The sequence below is a fragment of the Rana temporaria genome, chromosome 8 (assembly GCF_905171775.1).
Source record: "Rana temporaria chromosome 8, aRanTem1.1, whole genome shotgun sequence".
NCBI lineage: Eukaryota > Metazoa > Chordata > Amphibia > Anura > Ranidae > Rana > Rana temporaria.
Genome location: NC_053496.1, coordinates 177,395,880 through 177,407,628, shown reverse-complemented (window position 1 = coordinate 177,407,628; position 11,749 = coordinate 177,395,880). Strand labels below are relative to the sequence as shown.

The following is an 11,749-nucleotide window of genomic DNA, read 5'->3' as shown; positions in this document are numbered from 1 at the left end:
TTATCCGACACAACGCTTCCATCACAAAATTATGGCCATAAAGTTGGATCGTGTGTACGGGCCTTTAGAGGCATTCTTCTCACTGACCACCAATATAAAAAGGAGCATTCTTCCCACTGACCACAAATGTAAGGAACATTCTTCCCACTGATCACCAATGTAAGGAGCATTCTTCCCACTGATCACCAATGTAAGGAACATTCTTCCCACTGATCACCAATGTAAGGAACATTCTTCCCACTGATCACCAATGTAAGGAACAATCTACCCACTGATCACCAATGTAAGGGACATTCTTCTCACTGATCACCAATGTAAGGAACATTCTTCTCACTGATCACCAATGTAAGGAGCATTCTTCCCACTGATCACCAATGTAAGGAGCATTCTTCCCACTGATCACCAATGTAAGGAACATTCTTCTCACTGATCACCAATGTAAGGGACATTCTTCTCACTGATCACCAATGTAAGGAACATTCTTCTCACTGACCACCAATGTAAGGAACATTCTTCCCACTGATCACCAATGTAAGGAACATTCTTCCCACTGACCACCAATGTAAGGAACATTCTTCTCACTGACCACCAATGTAAGGAGCATTCTTCCCACTGATCACCAATTTAATAGACATTTCCTTGTCGCTGATCACCAATGTAAGGGACATTCTTCCCATGGTACCGATGTAGGAAAGCATTTACTCCATTGCCGACCAATGTAAGGAGGGCACAGGTAAGCGTTTACTTGTCATTTTCTTCAGGCAGGGCGGAAGAGGGGGGGGTAGATCGAGATGCATGCAGGAAGCGTCTATCATAAGTTCACTTCTCTCTCATGTCACGCTGCTGCCCGGCGGCCCCTCCTCTCTTCTCGTCCATCCCAGATGATGTCACAAGCAAATGGGGATGGACGAGAAGAGAGGAGGGGCCGCCGGGCAGCAGTGTGACATGAGAGAGAAGTGAACTTATGAAAGACGCATCCTGCGCTACTCTGCATGCATCTCGATCTACCCCTCTTCCACGGCACCCCCCCCCCCCCCCGCCCTGCCTGCGGGCCATTTATAACTGTCTGCGGGCCGCAAATGGCCCACAGGCTAGTACTTTGAGACCCCTGCTTTACACTAACCACAATTGTATGGGGGCCATTCTTCAAACTGACCACCAAAGTAAGGGGCATTCTGTCCACTGGCCACCAATGTAAGCGACATTCCGACCACCAACGTAAGGGCAAATGTTTTTTACTGAACAGCAATGTAAAGAGACAGTTTTCCAAGTGGCCACCAATGTAATGGGGGGGGGGCATTCTTCAAATTGACCACCAAATTAAGGGACATTCTGCCCACTGATCACCAATGTAAGGAACATTCTTCCCACTGATCACCAATGTAAGGGGCATTCTTTCCACTGATCACCTGGACTCTCCATCTCACGAACAAAACACCAATAGAAGACTCTCTATGAACTGAGCACATTCCAATCACCACACCAATGTGAACGGAGGACATTCCAATCACCACACCAATGGAAGACTCTCTATGGACTGAGCACATTCCAATCACCACACCAATGGAAGACTCTCTATGAACTGAGCACATTCCAATCACCACACCAATGGAAGACTCTCTATGAACTGAGCACATTCACATTCATGTAAAATTGTGGTCAAAAGAATATTGTAAAGAGTAGATCTTTCTTTTTTATTTTAGAAAACCAAAATACGAGACTAAAACACAATAATATAACCCACCATTAAGTTGGCGTAAAAGAAACAAAGTTTAATAATAATTATTCTTTTTTTTTTTTTTTTTTTTGCAAATTCTTTTTATTGAATTTAAGAATGAGGAAAGGTTTACAAAAACAAAGCCTATCGGGCATACCCAGGCTTGAGAAGCAAAGAAAACAAAAAAAAATAAAACTTAATCACATTAGCTGAAATAGTTAGCAACCAAGCCTAAGACAACCCCCTTTTTGCTTTTTCCCCTTTATAACAGTAAACAACCATCAATTCAGAAAGGTAAACCAAAGAATAGAAGGAAACTGCTGCCCCCCCCCCCCCCCCCCCCCCATCCCTCGGGAGAGAGAAAACAACAGCGCCTCCCACCTCCTAAGGAGCAGGAAAAAAATAAAAAAAATAAAATAAAAAATAAACAATAACATGAACTACCCCCCCCCCCCCCTAGGGATGTCAGCATTCAGTGCGTGCTCAGAATAACGAGGAAAACCAAGCCCTTCCATATTGTTCATAGTGTGCCCACTACCCTCCACCCCGAATGGGACCCGTGCATTTCAAAGTGAAACAATTCTATTAGTCACACCCGTTAGTCTGTGTCTCCTCTTCCACCAATGTGCTCTCAGAGTCCACCCACCTAAACCATACTTGTCTGAACATTTTGGTGGCCCCCCTAGCTTCGTAGGTCATCCTATACAGCATCACATCCGCATTTATTACTTTTATCCACATCCCCAACGTCAACTGCTCGTCATAAATCCATCGTCTAGCAATGACTTTCCTCACTCCAAAAAACATAATCCTAAGAAACAATTTAGTGTGTGCATTCATCTCCTCCTGGTCAAAACCCCCCAGGAGGCAACGTAAGGGAGAGCAAATATTAGGCAGGTCAAACTTATCCGATATAAATTCAGTTACCTGCGACCATAATGGTCTCACCTTCTGGCATTCCCAGACCATATGTATGAAAGTGCCTTCCGCCCCCATACATTTATGACAGATGGCAGATTCCCTCCTGTGCATTCGGTAAAGCCTAGCGGGTGTATAATACTGCTGGTGAAGATAGCGAATTTGGATCATTTTGTCCGTAGAAGAGATAATAGACACCAGATACGTGTCCAGTACCTCCTGCCACAGCTCTTCTGACAACTCCGGGACAAGACCCTCCCACCGAGCCCTGGCCCTAGAAGCGGATCCCATTGCCCTCGGACCAACTTTTCCATAGTATCGAGGGACTCTTAGACGGATCCGGATCAAGCAGAACCTCCTCCAGATCCAATAATAATTATTCTTTAGTTGGTCCAATGAAAAGCTATTATTTTCAGTAAAACAAGAGTCCAATTAAAAGTTTGGCCCATTGGATTGCCGTATTTGCCCATGGATTAGCACAGTTTAGTACTATGGTGATGTCCTTGAGTGTGGGACCCAGGCAGCATTGTATGTTTAGAGGACCATATTATTATACTTCCCCCAAACCTACATCCATCACATCACACCCGAAGAACACCATTATACTTGTGCAATGTTTCCAAATACATCGATTTGACCATAAAAAGAATATTAGGCTTTGTGAATATTCTGGTGTACAATAAGTGATCTTCTTTAATCGAAACATGTTTCACTTTCTAAATACAAGGTAGGACACACACGTTCTCTGGTGGTCACTCTTGCCCGATTCTCCATCTGAATGTAAAAAAGGTTCTTAGTCTACGTGAATTTGCTGATGTCGGTCAAGGCCACTTTTCTGGGTGAAACTTTTCCCGCACTCTGAACATGAATAAGGACGCTCACCTGTGTGACTTCTCTGGTGTACATGAAGGTGTTCTTTATGAATGAAACCTTTCCCACACTCTGAGCATGAAAAAGGACGCTCACCTGTGTGAATTTTCTGGTGTTTAAGAAGGTTTCCTTTTTCTTTGAAACACTTTCCGCACTCTGGACATGAATAGGGATGCTCACTGGTGTGAATTCTCAGGTGTTGAGAAAGTATTTCCTTCTGCATAAAACGTTTCCCACACTCTGAACATGCGTAGGGACGCTCACCCGTATGAATTCTTTGGTGTTTAACAAGGCTTGCTTTCTGAATGAAACCTTTCCCACAGTCTGAACACAAGAAAGGACGCTCTCCTGTGTGAATTCTCTGGTGATTAACAAGTCCTCCCTTCTGAGTAAAACCTTTCCCGCACTCTGAACACGAAAAGGGACCCTCACCGGTATGAATTATCTGATGTTTAAGAAGATTTGCTTTGTTAATAAAACATTTACTGCAGTCAGAACATGAGAAAGGACGTTCTCCTGTGTGAGATCTCTGGTGACTGATTAAGTTGCTTTTCTGGTTGAAATATTTCCCACACTCTGGACATGAGTAAGGCTTATAACGTTGTATAGGAGGCTCTCCAGTTTCTTTCGAAGATTTCCCAGACATTGTACTTGACAAGGGGAGCTTACCTTCATGGTTTAAAGAAGATTCCTCAGGATTAGATGGATCTGTACTGTGAGATTCAATAATAATAGTATGTGGATCATCAGAAGATTCCTCAGGATCAGAGAAATCCCAGGATCTCTCCATTTGATAGGTTTTATGATGTATTATTTGTGTAATGCGTTTTACTCCTGATGAACATTGTGATGTGGTTTTATATTCTGAAGATATATTTTTCGAGACGTGGTGTCCACCTGTAGGAAATCAATGGTCAAATGTTATTAGAATTCTTCATTGCTTTCATTCAGAAGTCATATACAGTATGTTGGTCTAATACTCTACATTATCTCACAGCTCTGGCATGGAACGGGGTACAACCGTAACACAAAATATCAATACAAACCAGATAAAATGCACAAAAACCACACTAGGTAGGTGTTTGCTTTAATGACATTGTTAGAGTGAGAACGGAGATGGGCCTTCTTCCACCTAATTTCTTGGAAACACGAAACACTGGATTTACTGAAGACTGGGGTGGACCGTTCATATGGTATGCAATAGTGATGGACAATTTACTAGACAAAGGGACCTCATGACATCTCCAAAGGGTGGCCCATAATATGAAGTGTATGCAATGCTACAGGTAACTGTAAGAGGCTGTTGATATAATATAGGAGGTCATCTGTACAGTGTCTTCAACTCCTCAATTAGAAAACAATTACATTAAGGAATGGAGATGGACCTTTCATATGGTGTACAGTATCTCCTCCTCATTTGTTGGGAACATGACGTTATATTGAGGAATGGAGATGGACCTTTCATATGGTGTACAGTATCTCCTCCTCATTTGATGGGAACATGACGTTATATTGAGGAATGGAGATGGACCTTTCATATGGTGTACAGTATCTCCTCCTCATTTGTAGGGAACATGACATTATATTGAGGAATGGAGATGGACCTTTCATATGGTGTACAGTATCTCCTCCTTGTAATTATTTAAATACATAAATAATACTCATAGAAGAAAAATAAATTATGAACTTTTTCTGCATTTAGTAATTTTTACTTACTTGTGTCGATATAAAGTGAAGATTCCGCTTGTTCACTTTTCATAATCATCTCCCGCTCCTCCATAGACTGCTGATCTCCACTCACCATCGTCTCTTCTTCTTCCTCTTTTACCTCAACTTTGATGTCTTTCAGTTCTTCATCCTGAACCCCAAAATGATAAGATTGATAAAACTGTCGATTAATAAATATATATAAGAATGTTTTCTCATAGTTTAAGTTCTATTGACAAATCCTCTTTACCTGAGAGATGCTGGGTTCTTCCTTTGTGAAGTCCTGGGAATACGGAGGATTGACATTCTCCATAGACTGCTGTTCTCCACTAACGATCATCTTTTCTTCCTCTTCAGTTTCAACTTTAATGTATTTCAGGTCTTCCCTCTAAATCCCAAAGAAGATAGAGTAGAGATTTGTAAAAAAAAAGGAACGAGATTATGTAGAAGAATGTCCTCTCATAGTGTAGAACACATTTTTAGGTCTACATGGTCATTCCCACCTACCTGATGATGGTGAGGGATGGTGTGACCTTCCTGTGTGGAATCCCGGGAATACAGAGGACGGGGACATCTCTCTGGTGGGTTCCCATTATTGGATCCATCTGTAGGAAACACACACACTGACTGAATACATTGTTTCTATGTGTTTATCAGATGATGGGGGATCTAGGTGGAGCCTCCGTACTGCTCTCTCCTTTACAATAAAGTCTCCTCTTACCCGGTGATGTGTCGATATAAAGTGAAGATTCCGCCTGTTCACTTTTCATAGTCATCTCCTGCTTGACCACAGACTGCTGATCTCCACTCACCATCGTCTCCTCTTCTTCCTCTTTTACCTCAACTTTGATGTCTTTCAGTTCTTCACCCTGAACCCCAAAATGATAAAATTGATAAAACTGTCGATAATAAATATATATAAGAATGTTATCTCATAGTTTAAGTTCTATTGACAAATCCTCTTTACCTGAGAGATGCTGGGATCTTCCTGTGTGAAGTCCTGGGAATACGGAGGATAGACGCTCTCCATAGACTGCTGTTCTCCACTAACGATCATCTTTTCTTCCTCTTCAGTTTCAACTTTGATGTATTTCAGCTCTTCCCTCTAAATCCCAAAGAAGATACAGTAGAGATTTGTAAAAAAAAAAAAAAGAACAAGAGATTATGTAGAAGAATGTCCTCTCATAGCTCAGAACACATTTTTAGGTCTACGTGATCAGTCTCACCTACCTGATCATGATGAGAGATGGTGTGACCTTCCTGTGTGGAATCCCAGGAATACAGAGGACGGGGACATCTCTCTGGTGGGTTCCCATTACTGGATCCATCTGTAGGAAACACACACACTGACTGAATACATTGTTTCTGTGAACAGCGTCTCCCCGCAAGGATGTAGTCCCAAGGGAGAGGCGAGCACGCTGACTAACCCCCAGCCAGAACGGCTCAGATGATGGGGCAAGCTTACTGAGGAGAAACAGGAAGTAAGAAATTCAGACAAAGAAAAAAAACATTTAGAAGGGAAATCGAAGGAAAATGTAAGTGGACCAACAATGCACTAGCTCAGGGGTGTCAAACTCAATTTCATTGTGGGCCGCATCAGCATTATGATTGTCCTGAAAAGGGACGGTTGGATCTGTAAGATTAGATGTCCAGCGCATCCCCCTCCCCTTACATTAGATGTCAAGAGCCACCCCACCATCAGAAGTTTAGTCCCCTACTCTCCCTTACATCGTAGTGCATACCCTTTCCTTATGCTGCTGCTGGGCAGAAGCTGGATGCATTGCTTGAAAGCAGAAAGTAGGGGTCTGGAGGAGGACCAGAGGAAAGCTGGATCTCTCCAGCAGTAGAGGTGCAAGGGCCACATGAAAGGTGTGTTTGACACCTGTGCACTAGCTTAAAGGAACCTATTTAGAAAATAAAAAACAAACCTTTACACCCCCTTTAATGACTTTGTTAGAGTGAGAAAGGAGATGGGCCTTCCTCCACCTAATTTCTTGGAAACAAGAAACACTGGATTTACTGAAGACTGGGGTGGACCTCACCTTTCATATGGTATGCAATAGTGATGGACAATTTACTAGATACCATTTTCAAAGGGTGGCCCATAATATTACGTGTATGCAATGCTACAGGTAACTGTAAAGCCCTGTACACACGATAGGTTAACCAGAGGACAACGGTCTGAAGGACCGTTGTCTTAGGTTAACCGATGAAGCTGACTGATGGTCAGTCACGCCTACACACCATTGGTTAAATAACTGATCGTGTCAAAACGTGGTGACGTAAAACACAACGACGTGCTGAAAAAAACGAAGTTCAATGCTTCCAAGCATGCGTCAACTTGATTCTGAGCATGCGTGGTTTTTTAACCGATGGTCGTGCCTACTAACGATCGGTTTTGACCTATCGGTTAGGAATCCATTGGTTAATTTTAAAGCAAGTTGGCTTTTTTTTAACCTATGGTTAAATAACCTATGGGGCCCACACACGATGGGTTTTGACCGATGAAAACGGTCCTTCAGACCGTTGTCCTCTGGTTAACCTATCGTGTGTACGAGGCCTAAGAGGCTGTTGATATAATATAGGAGGTCATCTGTACAGTATCTCCTCCTCATTTGTTGGGAACATGACGTTATATTGAGGAATGGAGATGGACCTTTCATATGGTGTACAGTATCTCCTCCTCATTTGTTGGGAACATGACGTTATATTGAGGAATGGAGATGGACCTTTCATATGGTGTACAGTATCTCCTCCTCATTTGTTGGGAACATGACGTTATATTGAGGAATGGAGATGGACCTTTCATATGGTGTACAGTATCTCCTCCTCATTTGTTGGGAACATTACGTTATATTGAGGAATGGAGATGGACCTTTCATATGGTGTACAGTATCTCCTCCTTGTAATTATTTAAATACATACTTAATACTCATAGAAGAAAGATAAATTGTGAACTTTTTCTGCATTTTAGTAATTTTTACTTACTTGTGTCGATATAAAGTGAAGATTTTGCTTGTTCACTTTTCATAATCATCTCCCCCTCCTCCATAGACTGCTGATCTCCACTCACCAACCTCTCTTCTTCTTCCTCTTTTACCTCAACTTTGATGTCTTTCAGTTCTTCATCCTGAACCCCAAAACGATAAGATTGATAAAACTGTCAATAATAAATATATATAAGAATGCTTTCTCATAGTTTAAGTTCTATTGACAAATCCTCTTTACCTGAGAGATGCTGGGTTCTTCCTTTGTGAAGTCCTGGGAATACGGAGGATAGATGCTCTCCATAGAATGCTGTTTTCCACCAACAATCATCTTTTCTTCCTCTTCAATTTCAACTTTGATGTATTTCAGCTCTTCCCTCTAAATCCCAAAGAAGACAGCGTAGAGATTTAAAAAAAAAAACAACAAGAGATTATGTAGAAGAATGTCCTCTCATAGCGTAGAACACATTTTTAGGTCTACGCGGTCATTCCCACCTACCTGATCATGTTCTGGGATTGCGTGACCTTCCTGTGTGGAATCCCGGGAGTACAGAGGACTTCCCCCCTCCATAGACTGCTGATCTCCACTCACCAACCTCTCTTCTTCTTCTTCTTCTTCCTTTTTAATCTCAGCTTTGATGTCTTTCAATTCTTCACCCTAAACCCCAAAGATGACAGAATACATTCATAAAAAGGAACAAAAAGTTACTTTGAAGAATGTGGTCTCCTAGTTTAGAATTATTTTTTAATTTTAGTTGCTCAGTCCCACCTACCTGATGATGGTGGGGGATGGTGTGACCTTCCTGTGTGGAATCCCGGGAATACAGAGGACGGGGACATCTCTCTGGTGGGTTCCCATTACTGGATCCATCTGTAGGAAAAACACACACTGACTGAATACATTGTTTCTATGTGTTTATCAGATGATGGGGGATCTAGGTGGAGCCTCCGTACTGCTCTCTCCTTTACAATAAAGTCTCCTCTTACCCGGTGATGTGAGGGGCGGCTGATTGTCCATCATGACGTCCTTGTAGAGATCCTTGTGTCCTTCTAAATACTCCCACTCCTCCATGGAGAAATAGACAGTGACATCCTGACACCTTATAGGAACCTGACACACACAATGATACAGTCACCATCCAGACACATCCCTTGTCTGTTACTGGATAATGTCCCAGAATTCCCGGCACCGCTCACCTCTCCTGTCACCAGATCAATGATCTTGTTGGTGACTTCTAGAATCTTCTTGGCACTGGTTACCTCTGATGTCAGGCAGTGAGGTGGAGGCACTTTGATGGGTGATGTCCCGAGAAGACGGCTGCTGGGTGTTAATGGATCAACAGATGTTTTCTTTACTACTTTATAATCCTGTATCAAGAGAGAAAATAACAATTATTACTACAGACTTCTCAGAATCCTCCTCACCTCTCCGCTCAGGTCTGTGCTTTATTACTAGAGATAAGAGGGATGTCATGTGACCTCCCAGAATCCTCCTCGCCTCCTCCTGATCTATACGAGACTCTCCTCTCTGGAGACGAATAAGAAACTGAGAATTATCTGGACTGTACTGGGATTAATAATGTCTGCAGTAGGGATGCGCTTAAGGTTTCGATCTGAACACAAGTTTGGACTGAACATGATCGTCTTTTCCTCACTCGCGTCCGACAGACGCGAGTAGAAGAGAGCCGATTGGCTGCTCTCCTGACAGGGGGGTCTGTACTGGTAGTTTATTAGCGCAGCCCCCCCCCCCCCCCCCTTGAATCCCACCCTGGACCACCCGGATGGCCACTCTGCTGGACCACCAGGGAATACAAAATCTATGCCCCGGCAGCTGCTAATCAATGCCCAGGCAGCTGCCAATCAGTGCACACCCACAATGCCTAACACTGCCAGTGCCACCAGGGATGCCTAGCAGTGCCGCCTATCAGTGCCACCCATAGGTACCCATCAGTGCAGCCTTTTAGTGCCCATCAGTGCTGCCTATCAATGCCCGTCAGTGCCACCTCATCGGTGTCGCCTTATCAGTTCCCATTAGTTAAAGAGAAAACATACTTATTTACAACATTTTATAACAGAAACAAACGAAAAACATATTTTATTTCAACATTTTTGTTCTTTTTTTATTTGTTTAGCAAAAAATAAAAACCACAGAGGTGACCAAATACCACCAAAAGAAAGCTCTATTTGTGGGAACAAAATTATAAAATTTTAGTTTGGGTACAGGGTAGCATGACTGCGCAATTGTCATTTAAACAGCGACAGCGCTAAAAGCTGAAAATTGGCTTGGGCAGGAAGGGGGGTAAGTGCCTGGTATGGAGGTGGTTAAAGTGCAACGCTAACCAAAATTTATTTTAGGTTTATATTCCCTAAAGAGGATTAATTAACTATAATGAGGATTTCTTCTGTCTGTATCATGATTACGTAGGTAGTTCTTACCTCACTTCCTGCCCAGTTGATGAGTGAAAGAGAACAGGATTTGAGGAGAAATAGGCCTAATGGGGACACACCATCAAAATAAGTCTGGGGGGCATGTTTGCTGTGATTGGTGGTTAGGATCACATGACAAAGATGGGACAACCAGTCAGGTTTTGGTGAGGGGCCAAAGAGAACCAACAATCCTCCATCAACATACTGTGAGGTACAGAATCGGCATCACAAATATCAGGAGCTTTATCCCTTAGGCCCCTTTCACACTGGGGCGGGAGGTGCGATGGCAGTAAAGCGCCGCTATTTTTAGCGGCCGATAAAGGGTTAATACCACCAGCAATGCGCCTCTGCAGAGGTGCATTGCCAGCGGTGTAGCCGCGGTTTCCCATTGCTTTCAATGGGGAGGAGCGGTAAACACACCGCTCTTTCACCGTTCCAAAGATACGGCTAGCAGGACTTTTGGAGCGGTTCTGCTAGCGCACCGCTCCAGTGTGAAAGCCCTCGGGGCTTTCACACTGGAAAAACAGCAGCTGCTGTTTCAGGTCGGTTTAGCGCAATATCGCCTGCAAACCGCCCTAGTGTGAAAGGGGTCTTATTCTATGTACTGTAGCAATGTACATTCCTTCTGCTGCCTTGTTTAGAACTTAGTGCCTCTCCTGAGCGAGGGATACTTTTTAGTATGGGTGAATTAAAGGTTTAGTGTAGTATAAGATTTTGGATAGGTAAATAAATAGTATGGTTTTTATGGTGGTCCAAAGAGAGGGACAACTGTGAAGATAAGAGGAACTTTTTGATCCTGTTGCTCCGTATATGGATGGACAGTTGGATAAATGGTTCTATATTTAGGATGTATCCAGTCTATAAACCAGAGGCTCTGGATGGACAGTTGGATAAATGGCTCTATATTTAGGATGTGTCTGGTCTACTAACCAGAGGCTCTGGATGGACAGTTGAATAAATAGTAATATATTTATGGTTATTAACCAAAATATCATGATTTTACCTTATCTGCCTCAAGACCCAGTATTGTCTCTTCGTTATTTTCTACTAAATCACTTTTCCTCTTGAACTTCCTGTCTTTACCCTACATCACTTCCTGTCTTAACCCTACATCACTTCCTGT

The 11,749-nt window shown here is 42.8% G+C and overlaps 1 protein-coding gene across 1 annotated transcript; it reads right to left on the bottom strand.

Annotated features, from left to right (window-relative positions):
- Positions 1-3,006: 3,006 nt before the first annotated feature.
- LOC120910142 (zinc finger protein 501-like) lies at positions 3,007-9,007 on the bottom strand. The gene is made up of 4 exons (XM_040322020.1): positions 8,973-9,007; positions 6,180-6,317; positions 5,222-5,363; positions 3,007-4,402 (listed from the first exon to the last, which is right to left on the bottom strand). The coding sequence occupies exons 2-4, from the start codon at positions 6,267-6,269 to the stop codon at positions 3,429-3,431; spliced, it is 1,206 nt and encodes a 401-aa protein (XP_040177954.1). The 5' UTR covers positions 6,270-6,317; positions 8,973-9,007; the 3' UTR covers positions 3,007-3,428.
- Positions 9,008-11,749: the final 2,742 nt, after the last annotated feature.

Excerpts from the sequence above, each read along its gene's own strand:
- LOC120910142 (XM_040322020.1), bottom strand. The coding sequence starts at position 6,269 with ATGATCGTTAGTGGAGAACAGCAGTCTATGGAGAGCGTCTATCCTCCG. Across the intron at positions 5,364-6,179 it reads AAGATCCCAGCATCTCTCAG|GATGAAGAACTGAAAGACAT; the intron begins GTAAAGAGGATT and ends TTTGGGGTTCAG. Across the intron at positions 4,403-5,221 it reads TTCACTTTATATCGACACAA|GTGGACACCACGTCTCGAAA; the intron begins GTAAGTAAAAAT and ends GATTTCCTACAG.